We start from the raw sequence: 23,516 nt of genomic DNA on the forward strand, positions 1-23,516 counted from the left end.
AGTACCTTACTCTATCAGTCCAATCCTCTGCCTCAAATGGTACTGTCATGATGAAAATGCATAATTTTCATTAATATTTAATCCATATATTATAAGCTTTAAGAAATTTTTCTATATGTGCTTAGCCAATGATCAATGCCTAAGAGACTTTATGATAGTTGAAAAAATAAAATTATGCACATTTTATGAGTTACTGTTGAATGATTGATATTAATTTTACTTTCAAGTGACCCTATTAGAAATTTCCATTTCATCATTTTTTATAAAATTTTCTGCAAAAATTTGATGAGCATGATCTCTGTTTATTGTTGAGACAAGTCAGAGTGCTAGCCACATTTGTATGACCGTATGTATTATGAAAATATTCCACATTACTATTTATGTGTTACTTTTAATGTTTCAGTTCCCATCTCAAACTTGGATAATGGCATTTTCTTGCAGATATGTTTTATATTCTACTTCTCAGTCAGAAGTGTGCTCAAGTACACCATGGGCTGATAACACAAGTATGCTTTTCACTCACGGGAGACTTGGAGGGGATATGGTGAAGCCAATTTTAAATTATATCTCGGGATCTGGTGATGGTGGTGAAGGTGGAAAAGTCTGGTGTGTTTGTCCTGGAGCTGAATTCCTACGCTTGCTCCTCCCCTGCCCTGCTGTTAGCAGTGCGAAGGACTCACTTGAATCAAAGGGTGTGGTTTCTTACAAGCAGTGGAAAGGCCTGAAACTACCTCATTGTTCACTCGGTGTCAGGTATTAAGCATTTAACTTTCTACCATCTTATGAACTACATAATTGTTTGTCCACACTATCATTCTATTTCTTAACCTCCTCACTTCAAAACCCTCAAGTATGATAGCATTTCAGCATGCTGCCATCAATATATCCTGTCAAATCCTGCATTCATATTTAATCATTTATTATTGGCAGCCCCAAGTAGAATAATTATTGTTTAGCTTAGTTCCATGAACAAAGAAGTGTGTTTATTTCTCAGTGTTTAGTGAAAGAAAAAAATTGAGGGAAGGATGCTTACATTTGTAAAATTTTTTACAAAAAAATTTTATTCCTTTCATGCCTCTGATCAAAAATTTACACCTAAATGATCTTTGATGTGGAAATGAGTAGTATATATATATATATATATATATATATATATATATATATATATATATATATATATATGCACATGAAAATTATATATATTGTGTGTAAAAATGTCTATATCGGATGTGTTTGTGTAAAAATGTCAATTTTTTCAATTTTCATTACATAACGTGCATCGTCATTTTTTCGATCATCTGAACATTTTCGTATAGATAATGTGTGCGTTATCAATTGGAAAATACAGTAATTTTGTTCAGTTGTTATATCCTTACTTGTACGCTTGAGTTGGAGTTAAGATAAGGTACCATTAGTATTGATGTGTTACCTTGTATGTTCCGTTATGTTCAAGAAATAAACAAATTCTCTTATCTCTAGGGCATCTGAAATACCCACCTCACTGGAGTTGGCCAAATCTCAAGGTAAAATCAATGTTAGCTTGAAAGTTTTGGCAACAGAGGATAATAGTCATGAGCCAGTGCTGCTTCTCATCTCTACTCAAACAGGAGCTGGAAAGATACTCATCTCACTGGTAAGGAAATAAGTAAATCATATGTATGCTTTGTCTTAAAATGGAATAATGTGGAACTGACAAAAAGCAATTGATGTCTCTTTGTATGTATGTAGTTTCCTTGGTTAATGAATGAGAGTAAAGGTGCAGCAAATCTGGAAGATATTGATGATAGTAAGAGGCATGGGAGTTTTGAAAAATCATGGCATAATTTTTCAGGATGTAATTTCAATAAATTGGCCTCAGGAAAGGAGAGTAATGGATTATATCGGAGGTGTGGCTCTTGTGTTCAGTTCATTTCAGTTTCTTGTTCCATGAAGATTTCCAATGGGACCTGGATAAAATGCACTTCTAATCTGCTGCCCATCAACCTGCAAGCTCATGAAACGTCATATACTCGTGAAATAATTTATTCTAAACATACAGTAAACTCTCAGATATCAATATTGAAACTTAACCATCGTAATCAACAATCTTTTTTTAAATTTTGTCCTTTGTGAGTCGTTTGTTTTTTTCCTGGCTGTGAGATTGGTTTAGCTTTTTGAGGAATACACATTCTGCTTTTCACTTCATAGTCTTGTGCTCTTGTAAAACTATTAATCCACCCTTTTAAAAATGTCTGAAAGCAGAAAAAATATACTTCCTATTGCTAAAAAATGTGGATTTATCTCAAGGAATGACTGGGGAGAGTTTCCATTTATATATCTGTTTATGTCATGACTATATTGTCCGTGTATATCGGTTATCTGTGTATCCATTAGCACAAATAATGGAGATTTTACTGTTGTTGCAATTAATCAATTTTTATTAAAATTTTCGATTTTTTTACATCCAATATTCATTAATTTTAATGAATTGAAAACAGAGAGAAATGCTTCTCGAATGAAACTGTATGGATCACTCAATGGTTTATAAAACTTTTTTTTCATTTTCAAGGTGAAATTGAGCACAGGAACAGGGGAGAGTGAACAGAAATGCCTCGAAATCATGAATGAACTCATGTCATCGCATTTGGGTCTAAGTACATCCTCCTCCTCTTCAGTCCCTCCCTCGGTGTCGTCATCTCCCTCTTCCAAAGGCAGTCAAGGGACCACATTCACCAATGGCTACTTCTTGGGTCGGCATGAGGTAGTTTAATGGTTCTCATCATCTTCTGTACATTTCAAAGATTTGAGTGAAAATGGCTATTTTTTTTAACCTAGAATGTAAACTTTAATTTTAATGAGATCACAAATTATGTTTGAAAATAAGATACAGGCCATATAAAAATAAAGATTATTAATGTCCCCACGGTTGGCCTCAATCGAAGGCTGGTAAATAGTTCTGATTATTAACAACCTCACTGCAATCTCTTGCTTGGTTCCTTCGTTCCTTGCAATCTTGGGTGAGATACTTGTCCTCTTTTTGCCATCATGAATTGGGAAAGGTGTTTATCTAATTGTTGGTAAAAATTAATTCACCTAATGTGAAAGCCCTGAATCTAAAAATACAGTCTTTTCCTGCATAAGCCATTAAAGTATTATGTATGTTTTAGAAATTTTTTTTGAAAAGGTCACTTAATTGTTTTGTTTCTCATATATATATTTTCTCATACAGGTGATTGGTGTGGGAATAGAGTAGACATTCAAGTGAAATAAATAATCATATGGGATAAAGTGAAGCTTGGAATTCATTAAGGTTTGCACAGCTAAATTTGTAGTCCAAAAGGTGATACATCTTCCTTGAAATATTGAAAACCATTATTACTTTGGCAAACCTTATTGTGTTGTGCCCTTTAAAAAAAAAAATTATAATGCCTAAATAAGCTTATACTGTACTGAAGTACTGCAGTCCTTGATAAACATAGGAGATGTATTCATAGATGTGCAATGAATTGGAGTCAGATTTTCATCACTGCTATAATTCAGGATTCTACCTAGGTGTTATTTCTTAGTTTGTATTTTCACCTTAATACTGGAAATAATGCATTTTAATCTGGCCCATAAGATGAACTTTTTTACTCCAAAATTTGCTCTTAAATCAGCATGCATTTTTTGGGCCAGGCTGGATTAATGGGTATATCTTTGACTTATGAACGTAAGCTGATTTGCCATAAAAATACCTACTGTTAAGTATTTTTTCCTGCATCAGGCATAGAAAATTGTTGCCTAGATTACAGATTTCATTAATATCACTGTATTGAGTTGGTAATAAGCAACAGTTTTAATATTTTTTTGAAAATACTTTGTATACAAATTCCCAAGTGAGTCATAAATTTATACAATTTATACATGTACAATGTAGTGCGTTTAGTTACATCTAACATTTGCTGCAGCTGCAAAACTTAATGCACATTCAGCTAACTTGGATGTTGCCCCTCTGTTAATATATACGTATATTGTATAGCTCCCAATAAACTCGCAGCACCCAGACATTCAACTTTTAGTGGTATGAGAGTGTCATAAAAACGTAGAAAATGGTTGATTTAAATTCAAATTTTGATAATCTCAGTATAATAACAGTAACTAAGCATCAAATAAAAAGTTAAATTGATAATAACTTCATGGTATCTTAAGGGAGAAGATTGTCATTCAGTATGCAAATAGCAAGTCATAGTGTATGCAAATTATTTTTGTAGTTATTGAAAATTGACGTTCAAAATTGGACATTATGAAAAAAATCATTGATGGCAGTATCACTTGTTTGCATGACTGTCATAATTAAATAATATAAACAGGGTAAATGTGCATTCAGGACTTACTCTACAGAGTATATTTTACGTGCTTGGCTCTTAAATATCATTTTTCCATTTATTTCTTCAATTCTAGTTTCATGTTTTTGTTGTTATATCTTTTATATTTTGTGATGATAATATTTGTGGTTCTTGCAAGAATGATTATTTCCTTTTGTGTAAGTAAAAAAACGATGCCGTGGCTACAAAATAGGGTATTTCACTACAAGCAGTGCATGGGCACTAAATATTCAACTATTTTATCTTCTGGGATGTGTTATTTTCTCTATAAACTACTGTGAAGTTGAAGGAGAATTTGACTCTATATAAACATGTTTTGTATCTATCAGCTTGATTTTCTTCACTTGCATGAACTATGAACATAAATAAGTTAATGTAGAAGAATTGTTATTCAATGCCGACATTAATTAACTCCATTTTTTCAAATGGCTTTTGAATTGGAGCCCACCAGACCTTTCCGGTTGTTCTAAATGAAAATCATATTCGGAATTTATTTTTTTGATTATTAGTCCACCACATTCTATCCTGGTCCATATTTGCAAGTAAACCAACCACATGACCTGCTAGATCACAGCCTGTTTAAAGCAGAATGATTCATTAGTGACATTTAAAAATGGTTTTGTCAGATGTTCACGAGTAAAAATATTATTGGGCCAACTCTTACTTAGACAGGTTTCTTGGTAATTTCATCCCTTTCTCATCATATACTGGGTGAGTCAGAATGGATTCCTTGATTTGACGGGAGAATTGTAAAAAATCAACCAAGATAATTATAAAACAATTTTATGTCTGAAAACTACATCCAATGCCATTTTTTTTCATTAGGCTTTGAAAATTATTTCATCCAGGTGACGACCTTGGTGAGCGATGCTTGTTGAGTCATTCAAAATTTTTTTGAAAAATCTTATCAGCATATCTTGCATTATTCCAGCAATAACATCTGTGATTGCTTCCTTAAGAGCTTCCAAGGTCCTCGGTCGAACTTTGTAAACTTCAGCTATGAAAAACCCCCAAAGAAATAAATCACATGGGCTCAAATTGTGGGAGTGAGGGGGCCATGGAACATCTCCTTGTAAGGAGATCAGGTGGCCGGGAAATTGTTCTTCCAGTATTTGGCATGAACGACGGGTGGTATTAGCCGTGGCACCATCTTTTTGAAACCAAAAGGCTTCTGCGTCATATTCCTCACCAGAGCCCCCCATTTTGGGGAGAAAAAGTTCTTCAGCATCTCAAAATAGTGCACAGAGTTCACAGTAGCAGTTGAAACTCAAGATTCAAAATAGTAATGCCCAATAATGCCTATGGAGGACACACCATACCAAACTGTCACTTTGGGGTTATGAAGAGGTCTTGGGTGAAGTTCAGGAGGGTTGTCAGTCACCCAGTAATGAAAATTTTGCTTATTTACTGAGCTGGAGAGGTTAATATGTGCTTCATCGCTAGACCATATCACTCTGCATTGCCACGACACAATTGTTGTTCTCAAAGGACGTTTATTTAACAAAACTTCAATGCTCACCAGACCATCGCATGGTGACTACTATAAATGGCATTGATTCTGCCAGCTAACGCCACTACTACTCTACTAATTTACTTGCGTGCTCTTCAGTGATTTTTTAAAACTAGGGAGTCGATTCTGACTTACCCTCTACAAGCTCCTTAATAATCTCTTGTTCAGTAAATTATATTTTCATTAGTTCATTATTTTCCATTATCTGTGCATGCATTTGATAATAAGCGCAAAAGAAGTAGGTGTAATATAATTTCTATTAAAGTCTTCTGTCTTTATTTTTTTACAGCTTAAGTTGGAATTCCTCTCTCATATCAAAGACCGCATGAAAGACAATGTGCTGTCAATCAACAGTGGAGGGCTCTCCTTAAAATTTTGTCAGTCGATTGCAGACATTCCAAAGAGTGGAGCTACGTCTTCATTCCTGCCAGTCCTTCTTCATACATGTCCTCCTAAGTTTTCCACCGTAGAGTACTTTGAGGTAATTAAGTCCTGGAAATATATGCTCACCCAAAGAAACTATTCTATGTAGATTAAGAAATTCTTAAAACTTAAGAACCTGAACCATAATCATTTAAGCTTTTTGCTATGTACCTCTGGGCTATGTGTTTCAACAGTAAATCATCTCTGGGTGTAATAAAGCCTATTTCTGATAAAAAATTCTTATTGATTATTGACAGTATTAACTGTGGCCAATATTTTGATGAAGAACATTGATAATACCTGACCTAATGTTAACCTTCAGTCTGGAATAATCACCTATGTATTATTATTTCATGTCGTCATTTTACAATGGTAAAATATACAATATATCATATAAAAACAGCGGACTCTATATCAGATCTCTTCCTAGTCAAACGTTTGCCACAATGGTAGTCTCCATGCAGGCAGTTTATCTATGGTATATGCTCTTACTTATTTTGATGATGTGCACGTGTTATATTCATAGGTAGATTTTGGAAATATGATAGGGGTCAGCACTACACCCAGCTTACCTTATGTGGCCTTGAGCTGACTGGCACTGTCATCATATGACTTAAAGATACTTAAATTTGACTGTTTGTATGACTTCAAAGCAGGATCTAACTGAAGGTTTCAGCATCGTCATGGCCTAAGTTATTCAAAATTAGTCATCATTTGGTTGAATTGTATGTTATTGATGTATTTAATGTTATTGTTTTAACCATACTTTTTAATTGCCGTGCAATGATTATTAGTAATCTCAATCATGTTAGCATATTCATGTGACATAAACATGGGAAAGGATAGTTTTTACACCTTTAATGTTTAAAAAAATTTAAAAGGGTTATCCTTTATTTATTTCTTGTCACATTCTTCTGAATCACCAATTACCTTTTTAATTTGTTACAGAATTTGCAGACTGAGTCGATTGGGCGTTTGGTCATCTATTCAAGAATCTTAACATCCACCATGAATTTGTTGACTGGCCCTGTTCTACACCATGGAATCGTGGTCATTGCCAGCCAACAGACTGAAGGGAAAGGTAAATATCAATTATTCTCTTTTAATGTTTATTTTCCATTGGTGGGATAATTTCCATATGAAAAATTTTAAACTTAGTAGAACTGTTTGTCATCTGTGCAAGTGCTTGCTTGATATATGTTCCCTTTTCATATTTATTCTTTCATTACTTATCTATAAACAATTACTTATTGCTATAATACTTATTTTTTCATGATTACGAAACTTTTTGTTCTTAAACTGGAAATGGTTTTGTATTTGTGTGTGTGTATATATATATACACACTCAAATATTGTATATATATACGAGGGTCATCCGGAAAGTAGTACCCGTTCGTGCCGCATGAAGTGCTGACGACGCGAGTAGCCGCTGGACGAGGTCAGATAGCTTCAGTGGCTTGTCTGCCTTCTCTGAGCCAAGTTGCGTGACGCTAGCATTGCCTGTGTTGTTTCTGTGATTGTTTACAATGTTTAAAAAAATTGAGAACGCCGCCAGTTGTGAAGTGAGGGCAGTGATTAAATTCCTCAATGCAAGAAACGTTCGCCCATGTGATATTCATCGCCAATTAAAGGAGGTGTATGGAGACAATGTAATGGACGAGTCGTCTGTTCGGCGGTGGTGTCGCAACTTCAACATGGGGAGGGGGAACACACACGACGATGAGCGTTCGGAGAGACCGTCTGTCATTACAGACCAACTGGTGAGCTCAGTTGACGAATTCGTGAGGAACGATTGGCGCGTCACAATTGATGACATCTGTGAGCATTTTCCCAATGTTTCTCGAACAATTGTTCATGAAATTGTTAAACACCATCTGCATTATGCAAAAATTTGTGCAAGATGGGTCCCTCGCGTATCTCAATGAGCTGGCGGCGAAGGACTATGCAGCAGGAATACAGAAACTTGTCACACGTTATGACAAATGCCTTAATTTGCTTGGAGATTATGTTGAGAAGTAGTTTAAAGTATCCTCTTTCAAATAAAATTTTTTATGTTTGTTAATATTTACTTTTGTCTTTATTTCACGAACGGGTACTACGTTCCGGATGACCCTCGTATATATATGTGAGTGATCTTTTTATGTGTTCTTATATTGTTTGTTGCTGTCCAAGTTTATATATATATATATATATATATATATATATATATATATATATATATATATATATATATATATATAAATTTAGTATTGTAATAAAGACAAAATGTGTACCTTTATTGATTTTTCACTAAGGGCTGTAAATATTATTTCAATGTTTGATTGCCTTTTATTTATTTGTCTTTGGTCCAGGACGAAGTTCAAATGTATGGCTAAGCCCTGAAGGATGTGCAATGTTTTCTCTTCAACTGGTGTTACCTGATACTTCATATCTGGGTCGGCATGCTCCTCTGTTGCAGCACATTATTGCATTGGCTGTTGTCAGTGCCATTAATGGTATACAAGGCTGTGAGGTAAAGTCTCTAAGTGTTATTGTACCTCTAAGAACTTGCTTATTTCAGTGGTCCCATAAATACTTTTTTCAGTCCTTACTTATAAATATTATTTGTTATTGAATAGGAGTTGGATCTGAGGTTAAAGTGGCCCAATGATATTTACTCTGGAAATTCAAGCAAGATCGGTGGTGTTATCGTCAATAGTACATCTACTAAGAATAGCCTCGTTTGTAATGTTGGTAAGTGATTTATTTTTTTCAGAAATTAATTATAAATGAACAAAATACCTAGGTATGGCAGTTGTATTTTTGAGCAGACGTGGTACAATTGATTAGATTTGAAAATAATATGCTTAAAAATACTTATATTTACATGCTCTAAGAATTCTGTGACTGATATTTCTTTCAGAGTAATAGAATGTTTTCATCAGTATTTTGTGACGTAGTGACTACTATGTTGTATAAAGCTTAATTGCACACCTTATATGTGCAGTATGATCTTGAGTTAATATTATTATTAATAATAACATGATAAAATATATATTTATTAAGTTAGCCAGTGGTAATTTGTTCCATCATATTTGATTTAATTTATTCAATTAATAGTTTTATAAATGTTGTTTACTTTAAACCATGTTTGTTTGATTGCAAGTTAGTCAATTCCCTAAGCTTAACCTGCACGAATTCCAGATAGGTAGGAACGCATCATCTATGGATGAACAACTATTCTACCTAAGCATTGTTATGGACCAGAGTAAGTCAAGGAAAACTGCAAGTTTGCTGGCCAAGTCTTTCAACCATTTCTTAGCCAACTTACGTGCCAACGATGGTGATTATTCAGGCTTGGTGGTTAGGGACCCGGATCACTCTGTGGATGTCGGTTTCATCTAATAGTTTTCTAATCATGTGGTAATTATAAATGGCTCTAAATTGGCACTGAGATACACCAAGAGACTATGTAATATATAAAGGACATTTCAGGACAAAACCATTCTTGAATTTGATAAGTGAGAGAGATTGATATTGTCTTAGCATTAATTTTAGGCTATCTTGTATTTGATGTGAGTGCATGTCTAACCTTAAATAATAATAATTGTTCATAGAATGTACTAATATTCTTTAGTCAGAAATAAATAATATGATGTTTTTTCATGGTAAATTTTTACCTGAGAAAGTATGAGTAAATGATAAAATTAATCATTATTGTGCAATCAGATCATACACCATTAGGTAATGTCTCGTTGCAGTGCTCCATAATGCATAATAATTGGAGCATCTGTTAGCGTTAGGTTTGGAGCATGCCTCCATTCATGACCATGCCAATGAGGACCTGTAATAGTCTTTGATTATAAATAATGTTGTAGAGATTTGAGGCATTCCCTATTATTCTTTATATTCTCGTGAAGTGGATGAATTTTTTGATTGACATCTGGTTTACTCATGCTCCCATTAAATCAAATTCATCATTTCATTTTAGAAAATTATTTGCCATGGAAATGTATAGTGGATTATGTTTTTAATAGTATTATTTTAGGTAGTGTAATTCATACTAATTTGAAATACCTGCATTCATTCATATACTAACATGTTTGTGGAATTTAATTTTGTGATCCAAATAGGTTGTGGCTTGAATGTCAGCAACTCAGTGCCGACAGTTTGCGTGAATGACCTCATCAAAGAACGTAACAAGAGTAAAGGAATTAATGTTGCGAATAAGGATGCTAAAGGAGCAGTACCATTAACCATGGAGAAGGTTCTTGCGAGAACATTCACCCAGCTGGAAAAGCTGATTGAGGCAGTACAAAGTGACAAAGTTGATAAGGTGATGAAGTTATATTATGACTACTGGCTTCATAGGTGAGTAAAACATTGTATTTTCATGATGGTATTTTTAGTCCGAGCGATTGATACTTTATGTGATGCCACTTAAATTCACAGTGATGCTGAGGTGAAGGTAACCTTTCCGAGTGGCCAGACTCAGAGTGGAGTGATTACTGGAATTGATGCATTTGGGTTTCTTCAAGTTAAGCCGTCTGGAAGTAGTTCTGTGTTCACAGTTCACCCTGATGGTAATTCGTTTGACATGATGCAAGGTCTCATCATACCAAAGAAATGAAGGGAAGGCCTTTATTACTTAAGTGATATAGGACCATTTGGTACAGATGGGTTCGTTTGACAAAGATGTAAATGGCGGTTTAATTTTTCACATTTCCCTAATCATGTGCTGTGATGGAAAATTTGTAATTTTTATGTTACACTTTTTTTTTAATGAAAGCATTGGTACTCTATTGATAACGAGTAACAAGATATTTATGGATTGAGTTGCAAAAGCCAATCTAAGAACAATTGGTTTTTGTAAAGATTTTGTGATATTGTTGTTTGAAAAGTAAATTCATATGGAAGTGAGAGTCAGTCCATTTTTTATAAATGGAAATTTTGTTTTCCTTAGACTCTTCTATAAAGAAGAAGTGATATTGATTTCGACTGAATGCAAACAAGCCTTTATAATGTACTGTTAACTTATTATTTGTTATTGAATGAAGCCGTAGGCATTATGATGTCATTGCATCTGTACACTGGTCCAAAAATTAGTATGAAGAATGTAATGGTCTAGTATTGCAAAAGTATTTAATGGTAGTCGATTAATGGTGCTTTTAAAGTCTCTTGCCAAAGAATATGTATCTATTAGCTCTCATTTTGTATTCACGTTTGGTGAAGGGATGTTGTTTTTTATTGTTGTTGACTTTTAGCCGTTTATATTTGCTTTTGATAGTCACCTCTTTCTCTTTTATATATCCTCTTTTTGTTACTTTTTTAAGCTACGAGATTTTCCAATGGCCACTGTCCACTTACGTATTCTAGGATAAACATTCCCAATTTATCTCACAAGCGAAATTTTAGTTATGCTTGCTTTTTGTTGAGGCCATATCTACACAGAGCAATTGAGGTTGGCAGCACTTCTGATTTTGTTCTTATTTTCTGCTCTCACCCGCTGACTTGTCATTCTTTTGCTTTGTAGGCCGCTTTGCATTTTTATTGTTATAGGAATGTTTTTACTGTTGTAGCTCTAAAGCTCTTTGTATCAGAAATTTTAATAAATGTGATTGAAGGCTAGTGGTACCCGTGCATGAATATTCCTCTCAAGGTATTAAAATCTTTAAAGTTATTTTCTGATAATAATTTTAATCTCTATGAGATACATTGCCATGTGTGATGCTTATTACGACTAGGTGTGTTTAGTGTAAAATACATTTGAAGATGATATGATTACGAAAAGGGTCCATTGCTGTCTTTGATTCTAGAAACCCTCATTATATGGAGTGTGATAGCCACAGGAAATCTAATGGAAATGTGTAGGCGTTTATCAATATTATCATGATGGATGCATATACAATTGTTCATAGAAGTCATATTTGCTACACATAATTTATCGATCATTGTTTCCCATTTTAAAAATGGACTAGTAATCTTTGTTGATACCTTTTTTGTTGAAGTTATCTAATTGATGGTGTTGAATTCACCTTGAACATTGGAACATTTTCAGGGTAAAGTGTTGGTTGGATATGCAAAGAATTGGCAAAAGGCATAATTATGGGTAGTGTTTGGGTCTCAATATTTGACGCTTGCAGAAAATATTATGGTAAATGGAATTGTGCCCTTTACTCTTGTATTTTTAGAGTTCTGTGAAAATTCAACGTATGTAATGATTTTGAAAATACTTATTATCCCTCACGTTATAATTGTGTCAAATGCCATATTTGTGAGTCAGCAGGCTAATTAGGACCCATACATTTGATGTATGAGTAGAAGTCTAATGATTTAGATGCTTATTAGAGTCGATCAGATGAAAACCTCAATCTTGCTTGATTAGAGTAGAAAAAAGAAAAAAATATTGGAACATCTCAGTGGCATTACTGTGGAGTTTGACTTTTGTTTCTCCTAAGATTTAATGTTAATTTAATCAATTTCGAACTTACAGTACAAAAATATTTTACGTTTGCAGTCATTACAGTCAGCAATTATCTTTTAATTGAATTCAAGTGAATGTGAAAGATTGAATTACCTGTTATAGCTTCCAGTATTTCAAATACCTTTTACAATTAGCACATTCTAAGCATTGAAAATATGGATGAAATTTAATTTATCACAATAAACTTGATGAATTAAGATCACCACCGTGGTTGTCAACCCAAAAGTTTGGAGGTGAAGGTTGAGCTCACATTGCAGTAGGAGCCATATGGCATGTGAAATTCTCTCATGCATTCAAGACGTAGGGAACAGTCTCTTGCCCTGTGCCACCTTTTATTTTCCCTCCTGAATGATTTGGTATCGTTAAAGTGTTTGACACCAGTTTGGATTTGCCTTCGGATATCCAATATTGGATCCTGTTAAGTTTCAACTCTGTATTATCTAGTCAGTAGCCAATACTCTTCCCACAAAACATTGTAACATAATTTTTATAAAGTTATATTAAATCACAATTGAAATTATTTTTATCCAGCCAAGTTTCAATTAGTTCAACAAATTATTTTTGAGAAGGGTGAATAGTTGACAAGAAGTGGTATGATAAATTTAGTCAAATGAATGCACACTATAATTTCCTGCCTTTGTTATTCTTGTGTCTATTATGTAGCATGCTGACTTCCTTAAAATTTTGAAAGAGCATATTTTTTCTTCACCTATGCTACAAATATATGCTTATTTTGGTTTAGCAAAATATTGCTCTCCTAAATGGGAGTATCATTTGTTTCCAGTCATGGTTAGGAAGGTTTATGATAATTTTTCTTAGTAGTAATTCAAGGAGCAAAAATATTTTATTTAAAAGAATAGTTTTATTTTATCTTGTTTATTTTATTACTATTGAAATATACAACAAGTTCCTGAGCAACTTACAGGGGAAATGTTTTCAACCAATCATGGAAAACCTGGTTCATGTAAAACATGTTTATATACCATAACTTTGATTTATACTGCTTTTTCTTATACCTTTTAAACTATTGCTGTTGCCAAATGCTACCTCTGTTATCATGGCGCTACAAAAAAGTTTAACTGCTTGGTACTCATACCATTAACCGTTATGTGGAGTAACTGTCAGCATTGTCATTATTAAATCCAATTTGAATGGTGACTGTACCAGACATTACAACTTAAAATATTCTTGAGCCGTGAATTATACCTAATGATTCAATAAGTGTGGGGTAATCCAGGTAACCAGAGAAATTTAAAATATTAGAGTATTTATTGTCTTGGTCATTCTAGTATGCATTCATAAACATTCTGGTGCCTCAAAATGAAACATATGGAGAGAAAGTTAGGTCTTAGGATATTGCATTTACTGTGCTGCCTTAAGTATTAATTAATAATACTATTAAAGCTTTATTAAAGTAATATCGAAGACCTTTAAGTAATACCAAAGACCTTTATTAAAGTAAAAATTTACAATTATTTGATAAAATTTCACATTTTTGACAGATAGTATGTCAGACTGTTAGTGACTAACCATTTAGGTGATATGCTAGGGGTGAAGGGTGAGGTTTCATTCAAATAATAAAATTGCAAAATGCCTCCTTGCATAGCATCAGAGGAAAGTTTTTCCAAAAAAAATACTATTTTGAAGGGACATCCTTACGAAGTTTCATCAATAGCTAATTGTTAATAAAAGGCAAATACTTTAAATATATGCAATTGACTCCCCATGAATCCACCCAAAAAAATGATAACCTGCCAAGATATGAAGCACGGAGGCTTGTGTTTCCATAGTCAAAAATGATTTATGAAAATGGATGCACCTGCACTCTTAATCTGTTTCCTCTCCAATAATTATTGATAGTTTTCTACAGTTTTGAAATGCTTAGTTGTTTAGGAATTGAAAAATAAATTTCTTAGGAAATGTAGAAAAACTTTCCCCCTGCATTCAAATTTGATACAGACTCGATTAAATTGTTATTTGCAAGATCTGCATTGGATTTATAATCCAATGAACCTACTCTCATTTAAAATAAAAAAATGAGTGAAATAACATGGACTATGATGATAGTTTGTTTATGACTGGGAGGAGTTAATATCAACCTTATGAGTTGAATCCATTAGATGGGGTCAGTAATATCATCACTCTGCTACATTGTTTCCTTTTGAAAAATTTACAATTGAAAATGTACTACATATAACTCACATCAGTATTCCAGATTTTCCATTCTACATAATTCTTTTCCTTGTTACCACTGATGAGGTAACTTTAAAATAAACAAGCTGAGCATCTGGGGTCTTGAGGTGAAAATCTCCAGACAGTAAAACTTTTGCTATTGTACTTTTTCAGCTTTATACAGTACTTAACACTAATTTGCAATAGGGAGCATGAGAAAGACCGATGAGTTTTAATGTTACAGGAGAGGTTAAAAATGCTATTTAAATAGAAATGTATTTAGAAGAGTCCTAATTAGGAATTCTGAAAGCTAGAAATGTTAGTAAATAAATATTAGTGGTCAGAGAAAATATTGTGAAATTGTTTGCTTTTTGGGAGTCAAATCTTCCAAAAATATATTGATAATTTAGAAATAATACTTAGGCCAATTGTTTCAAATTCATGAAACTGCTGGTAGAAATGCATCTTGCACGGAACTTTTAAAATATTCAGTGGCACTTACCCAAATAATATCTAACATTACTGTTGTGGCATTAGTGCTAATAATAATAGCATCAAAGTGGTGCACTCCCTCTTAAAATTGCTCTAACTGGGAATTCTTCCAAAAGTTAAATTAATTTAAGGAAAACTGAAAAATCCCATCTATAACTGTATCAACCTTGCTGAAGTTACCCCACTTGATGTCATCCCATTAATTTTCTAATTGTAATTGGATGGTAAAAGGTATAAAGTAATTATTTAGCTGCTCCAATTTGCTGTAGTTAATTCACAGCTGGAATTAGTATAGAAATTATGGTTTCAGAAAGGGTGGACTCACTTTACTTCAAATTACGCAGGAATGATACTTGTCGATGGAAGTTAATTGAAGAGTTACTGCGCATATGGGATGCCATATGATATGTTCCTTCAGATTTGATTATGGAATGTAAATATTGTATCACTGAGAGAAATTTTCATGTAACAAAATTGGACAAAGAGGTTATGTGCAGATAAAATTCCACTTACTTAGAATTATCAAATTTTGGTAATTTTTATTATGGTTGGTCATGTGGTATGGTTAAATATTTTATTATATTCTCATTTGTTTTGTGATGGCATATCACAGACTTTTGAACATTCTTGGAACCTATTGAAATGTTTGAAAAGCTTTGTAGTGGAGGGTATTTTTAGTATTTTAAGCTATAGGATCATTTTTTTTTGCCTTCCTAAGGAATTATTTCAGAGAAATGCACCTTTGATTTTTGCCTGATTTCACTGTCTTTTAATATAAGAAAACACCTTCCTTTTGATTAAAATGAATTCTTTCAGGCTACCATGTATTTAAATCTGGTATTTGGGACAAAATCTTAATTTTGAAACCCTGATAGACACCTGTTTTTGTCTCATGCTTTATTAAGTAGTACAGTGGCTCTAACTTAGTTGGCAATTTTGATTTGAAATGGCATATCAGTTACCCATAAGGAACCTATGGGATTGTGGTGTATTACACAGGCAGAGGTGAGCTATGATCTCTTGGAATTCTCCCTCCTCTTTTTTGTCATAGGACTGGATCAAATGGGCTCTTCTAAACAGGGTTGCCATACATCCTCATTTTATGGGCAAATATTAGCATCCATGAGCAGATTTAAGCGTTTATAAGTGTCTGAAATTTGTTGATTTTAAGGGAAGTTAATATACTACTTGTATTGTAAATTATTCATTATTATCACAATGTTAGTATTCCTTGGAGTAAAACAAGTGATATGAAGGAAGTAATTTATAGTTTAGGCCGACACTTTATGGAAGTCTATAATAATTAAGGATGAAGAATATAAGAATGAAGACCTAATTCAGGGGAAGGCCTAAGTCATCATTCCTTGAGCAATCCTCTGTATACCGTCTTCTTTCCAAAGTTCTTCCATGCCTAGGATAGGCTGTGCAATTATTTTTCCATTATCAATTTTTCTATTTTCATTTAAAGTAATATATCATTTTCAACATTATTCTGTGATTATATTTTGTGTTGAGAATATATTTTTAAAATTGCATCTGTTGACTGGACTGTACTTTTATGTATTCCTTAAAGTCAATATAAATTTTCAGTGCCCCATGTCTTCAAGTTAGTTGACCAAAATACGAAACTCTATATCTCAATAGGTATAGGAATGTACATTAAAATCGGGGATGCTGGTAAACCTGAGTACATATTCAGAATGTCCTCATAGCGTAACAGATCATGGAAATAGAAGGGAAAATTGGCAAAGGAAGTCACCATTATCTTGACCATAGGTTCAATTTCTTTTTTTTAAGGAACCTATTCACTGTCATATATCTGCTTGTCAGCAATTATGGTATGCATATCTTGGTTATTCTTGACCATTGCAATGTGAGAGGTACATTTATTGCACTGCCTAATATAGTATGAAATCAGAATTGTACTGAAAGAACATGGAACCTTTTTAGATAGGGTGTGGCAGCATTAGAAAGTCTCTCTGTGGCCTTGTAAAATTAATGTTCATCAAGTCAATCCCATGATAATGAATATTTGGACTGATTGTGTTATCCAACACTTTTGCTTACTTTAATTTTTTAGATTTTGAAACCACCTCTTGGTTTATATTTGCTTTCATCCTTCTAAAATCATCTAATATAAAAATTATTTCATTTTCCTCAGAATTTGGCTAGGGTTTCTTTCTGGAAAGGTGGCATTCTGGAGTTAGCCTGGCCAAATGGAATTATTGCTTTATTAAGCATATTCTTTAAGGATTCAGATTTCATGCTTACTTTGTGTCACTTGTATACTTAGCACACGTTAAACATTCCATACTTTGTTTGTTATTATTAAATTATGGTATCAATTGTTGCACACATTTTACTATCTCTCCTCTTCATCCTTTTGAACTGCTTTAGCTCTAGTGCCATTCAGCTTTATATAAGTCTTAATGAAAAATTAAAGTCAGTTAAGAGATGAAGTGTTTTGTTGAGTGGTCTTAACTCCATATACCTTTGAATGTCATTAACTTTTATAGCTTTTGTTATGTTGCACTGAAGTACTTATGGGAAAGTTTTTACTCGTGTTCACTTTACATTTTCATTTAATTAAGAGTAAGGTTTCCTTGTATTGAGAAAGGAGGAAGTACTTAAATCAAGCTACCATCCTAATACCGCAGGGGTAGAAAACTGAATAAAATGAGATGACAAGTATTTCTAAAGTTATTGATTTTGTTGGTATTGGCCTCTGAAGACATTTTTAGCATAAAAGACTGCAAATTTTTTATTGGATTCAGTTTCAGGGAATGTTTACCTGTCCTTTATATGACCCACTTTGTAAGGTACTTATTAATCTGAGCAGGATGCACTCATATATTAACATTTTGAATACACTTACCAAACTTGTATTACTGATATTGATGAATGACTTATTTAATTTAAACTGTTAAAAAATCTGTTTTAATTTTTGTGATGATTCATACATGTTAAGATTCCTCAAATTACAAAATCTTTTAAGACATCTTTTATAAGGTCTGGGGCTTGTTTCTCAAAGCTATAAGCCAGTTGATAAGTTCTGTAATAACTATTGTAGAATCAATATGAACAATTGTAATCCAATTATAATGTGTCATTTAGATGTGATATGTGGTGGAGGATTTTGATAGATATACTGTAATACTGGTAGTATGCTTGTATACAGGTATAAGCTGTAATATTGTCATAAGAAAGATATTTATTAGTAAAATTAAGGATGGATAAATGGCTTAGTATTGATAAACAGGCTCCTGATTTTCTAATGGTGTCCTTTTAATTATGGTTTGTATACATATATGATGTACATATTTATGGCACTTGAATGGTGCAAAGATAGGTTACCTCTAGGGGTGGTAACAGCATAACAATAACTGCACTAATGCAAACAAATAATGGTAAGACACAAAAACTTACTGTTTCATCAAATAAGTATGGAACAGTCAGTAGTTTAATCCTTATTTTAATTTGTTAACTTTCCGTTAATTTTTTTGTCAAAATTTTAATTTTTTCCCCGGAGCATTTTGCTCTCATCGTATAAATGTTCTTACTGATAACCATACATTCATTTACTTGTGAGTCTTCTTTTGCTAGTCAATGGTGTAAAGATCTGCACTTTGGTGCAGTCTCTACTGATTAACCATCACATTTTCGTTTTCCTACAGGGTGTCCTCTTCAGTGATCTCTCTCCTCTTGGCTTTGACTTTTCCTTATTAAATAGACCCTCACTAAAGCTTTCAAACCCGGTAGTTTCTTGTTGATTTCTGTGTGACTAGTTTCTCTGCTCAGGAAGAAGCTTGTATTAAACTGCTGAGAATCCTCCTATGTTCTTCATTTTGCCGTTGTTTGTTGAGCAGCAAAGCCACTGTACTGCTGCAGTACATGGCTGGAATTAAGTTTGCCCTTCAATTGTTAATAATATAAACTTCAAAATCTTTGCCGCCTATTCATGAATTACCACTACTGGTTTTAAACACATTCAGTAGGTACATAATCATTGGCATGATAAAGAGAAATTTAAGTCCACTATGGATTTCTTGAAGCAGGTCCTATGCCTCTTTCACTTGTTTCAAAAATCTCCAATGTCTTCCATTTATTTTTCGAAAGAGCAAGAGAAACACCTGTACATTCTTGTTTAGTTTTGGTCATATACCTTTTTAAGCATCTATTTAATTTTATCCTTGGTCAATCACTTTCATAATTTTTCTTTGATAATATCCAGAACATAAAATTACCCTGTGTAATAGTTGTCTGGACCAACAAGCACCTATTCCACAGGACTCATTCATCCTGTTGGATATGTTTGACTTTATGAAATAATTTTTTTACATTTAGACATGGAATCTGTCGCATTGTACTTCACTCTCCTGCAGTTTATAAACATAAAATCTGCCTTCATGAATGTTTAAAGTGTTTAGAAATTCAGATTATTTATATTTTTATTGATACCTTTATGATCCAAGACAGTCACTTGGTAACATTATTATTCAGTATGATGAAGTTCCTGGGTCCGTTACACTATTCATCAACCATGTCAGGTATTGGTTAGGAAGAGTAAAAGTAGAGATAAGAGCACCGATTTCAGTGGGAGTTTTATTGGTGGTACATTAATCACAGAGTAGCATGGACAAAAGTAAAACAGCACAGCAACTACTCAAAAGTGTGCGGTTACAATTGATGTAAAGTTTTTAAGTAGTATCTTTTCTCCGTTCAAAAGTGTCGTAGAACAATTTCAGAGATCTCACCCCGCTCCACAATATCAAAATTGGATGAAATAACTGCATTAAACTTACTCTTTCAGCATTAACATCCCAGAGGTGGGATTGGATACCATAGAATGTGTTAATGTTTCTTATGCTTTGTGTCCTAAATGAAGAGTGTAAACAGTCATTGATTCAGTGAAACAACTGTATTTCCACCATCAATCCAAGGGACCCTAGCATGTGTATGATTAGTCACAGTTCCTTTTAAGCAACTGAGTGCAACAATTGTGGGCATGTATTACTTGCTAATTGTGGCCTCCCCTTTATTGTAAGTTGTAGATAAGTACTGTTGAAGTCATCGAGCCTTTGGGGAAATGGACTTTTGCACAAAAATAGAAATTCAGCCTTCTTTTCGCGAAAAAGAATATTTTAAATGTGTATTACCTAAAAAATCAAAATCTTAAACCTGTTTTTTCTCTTGTGGATTGAATATAGTGTTTTCTTTACTAATTAGACTATTAGAAAGTATGTATGTCTTCATTAGACATTTTGTTTGTAAATTTAATACATCTTTTTGAGAACCATCTCTTGAAAACTTAGTTTTAAAAGTCTATTTTTTGATAATATGGTCTGCCATTACTAGAGAGTCTTTATAATGTGGTTCCTAAATTACAGTAGTTAAATGTAATAGCATTAGTAATATGTGAAAGAATTGTGTTCCTGAACACCTCACTTAAGTGGGTTCATTTTTTTCTCCAAGATATTAAAATAGGAAATGAAACTTTTTAGATGAAATTCATCTTGTATGGAAAGTGAGAAGTTAAAAATGGTAGCTCTGATGTTGGAAAAGACTAGAAGTGACAGCAATGGTTTTCCACATTTTTAAACCACTTTAATGTATGATTAGTAATGGATGTCAAATAAATTAAACTCACGGGAAATATTTATGCAAGTGTCATTTAACCAGTTTGCTCTCAAAAATACATACTGAAAAACCCAATGGACCAAAAGACTGCCACAAATGTGCATTCTCTTAAGAATTGGAATGTGCCTGCTTGCCACGAGTAATTTTTTAGTTGCGGCCCAGAGGGAAAGGATTAATCCTGGCTTAGCAATGAATTTCTTATCTATTTTTGTATGAGTCAGTCTTATAGCATGTTATATAAATATTAATTTCTTATCGATTCATAGTTCATGACCATGACTTAAGGGAGATAAAAATTAGAATAAAGTTTCTCTTCTATAATTTTCTCAGGTGGATTGATTTTTGTTAGTTTTCTGGTTATAGAAACAACTTTAATTTCTCTCACCAGAAAGAAATACATTCAAGCTGTGCAAACAAATAAATATTCAAGGAAGAAAACTGATTTTTTTCTTTCCTTATGGCGTTCACCCCTTTCTGTCATTGCGAATAGAGTGAAGCATGGCAGCATATTTTTGAGGAAAACTTTCAAATGTTATGTTACCGCAAAATTTTGTATTTTGGTTCAATATTTTTCAGAGTATCTTTAAACATTTTGACTTGATTTAAACATTATTAATTTCAGCAAATGCTACTGATGTATCAGCCATTAGGTAATGGAGGATTTTATTATTAGTTCTTGGATTTACTTGATTCATTTTTTCCCTGTATCCTTGTTATTGTGTCTAGGAAACTAAAACTGTCTAGTTGTGATAATTAAGGTAGTTAGAGTGAACAATTTGCTTTTTCCCTGCATCACTAACAAAAACACTAAATGTTCTTAGATTGTGTTTGCTTGTGAATATTATTCTTTCTTATTTAATAATAAAAAAATATTCTCTAACTTATTTTAAGTAAATTGAAATATGAGCCCACTTTGTAAGTTGGCAATATTTAATGCTAAAAAAGTATAGTTTTCGAAGTAATGACATTCTTAGAATCAGGTGCCCTAAATCTGTTTCCAAAAGATATAAAAATTTCATGTGTATAATTGTCATGAAATGGCATTCTTCATCAATTAGGACCTAGGATAAATTCTACCACTGTCTTATGATTCTTAATTGGCAAAAGGCAGCTTGTTCTGAGATGAGTATAATGAAAATGTTTTTGTGAATAGAAATAATGGCCTTGTGATGTTCTTTGCTGTAATATATGTCATCTGCCTTTGAAGCCAAAACAGGTTTTGGCAGTCTGCTATTCACATAAATTTTGTAACTTGTGACCAAATGGAATTTTAAAATCACTTCCTTGTTTTCAATTAGTTTGTACAGTCAAATATTTGGTGTTCTCAGTGAACATTATGGTTGTGCTAGATATAGGTAAAGAGTTATCTGTGGGAAAATGTAGTTGTCAACTTGTTGTCTAGTTTTATTCTAAACTTAGTATTGGGATTGTTGTTTAAAGTAATGGTTTGTTTTAATTCTAATGCCACATTTTGGATAGAGTTATTTTTCTCATGTTGAATCCCTCACCCAGGGAGTTGAGGAATGTGTCACTAGAAGGAAGAAAAATGTATAAGCACATTTCTAAAGATATAAAGTAAAATGTTGATTTATTTTTGTGAAGAGTTTTGGTTCTTGTACTGTACCTAGTAATTGTCAGTATTGAGTGATGGCTCTTACTGTTTAATTACCATTAAAATGAATCTCATGAAACATCTTTTGTGTGGTAATTTATACTTTATGGAGGGAGATATGTAATAAATTATTGTATTTATTTCAATTGACTCGTTTTAAAAGATCCAACTGGGGTCAAAAAAAGGGCTATTCACTAGGAACATGAGATAAAAATATCTGGAGTTCATCACTGTGATTTCAAAATATATTTTTAAATGTTATTGCCACTTTTTTATTTTATTGTTCAAATTGGGTGATGTTATCATGTGTGGTCATTAAAAATAACACCCATAAATGAAAACAATTCTTTGGTATCTTACTAATTGATCTTTACTCAGCCCAGTGTACTACTAATGACCTGCTATAAAATTTTATAGTAATGGGTTGATCTGCATGCATATGTGCATTATTTTGTGCTTTTGTAGTAAAAATGACTAATATCATGCCTTTTTGAAACAAGTTAATTTTGTAGATGTTTGGTGATGATATTAGTTGAGTTTTTGATGCAGTATATATCTGTAATTAAATGCAGTTGTTGAAATGTGGTTCATTAGTTGAATTTAATCTTGAGGGGAAACAAAAATACTTTCATTTATTCTGTATGAAACTAAATAATTTTCATTGTTGTATGTCTCTTGAAGTACCTACTCACATTCAGGAACATTGAGATAAATAAGGGTTACTCTGATCTGTCTCCTCATTTTGGAAGTTAAATTCTCATAAATTAATATTCATATTAATGAAATGGTTCTAATTCATCTTTATATAATGATTCAAGTGGCTAGTATGAATAAATGTCACATCAAGGCTACTGACATAGTTAT

The 23,516-nt window shown here is 32.9% G+C and overlaps 1 protein-coding gene across 5 annotated transcripts in view; it reads left to right on the top strand.

Moving 5' to 3' along the window:
- The window catches only part of Hcs (holocarboxylase synthetase-like protein), a 52,835-nt gene extending 30,102 nt beyond the window's left edge, over window positions 1-22,733 (top strand). For all 5 annotated transcript variants that reach the window (XM_071585631.1, XM_071585624.1, XM_071585638.1 and 2 more), the window contains 9 exons: window positions 442-753; window positions 1,480-1,633; window positions 2,549-2,740; window positions 6,143-6,334; window positions 7,225-7,357; window positions 8,628-8,788; window positions 8,895-9,009; window positions 10,389-10,626; window positions 10,708-22,733. In XM_071585631.1, the coding sequence (XP_071441732.1) occupies window positions 442-753; window positions 1,480-1,633; window positions 2,549-2,740; window positions 6,143-6,334; window positions 7,225-7,357; window positions 8,628-8,788; window positions 8,895-9,009; window positions 10,389-10,626; window positions 10,708-10,885 (1,675 nt within the window). In that variant the 3' untranslated portion in view covers window positions 10,886-22,733. The remainder of the gene's footprint in view (window positions 1-441; window positions 754-1,479; window positions 1,634-2,548; window positions 2,741-6,142; window positions 6,335-7,224; window positions 7,358-8,627; window positions 8,789-8,894; window positions 9,010-10,388; window positions 10,627-10,707) is intronic.
- Window positions 22,734-23,516: the final 783 nt, after the last annotated feature.

Source organism: Hetaerina americana, unplaced genomic scaffold, assembly GCF_022747635.1.
Source record: "Hetaerina americana unplaced genomic scaffold, ioHetAmer1.1.p SCAF_1, whole genome shotgun sequence".
In the NCBI taxonomy this organism is placed as follows: Eukaryota; Metazoa; Arthropoda; class Insecta; order Odonata; family Calopterygidae; genus Hetaerina; species Hetaerina americana.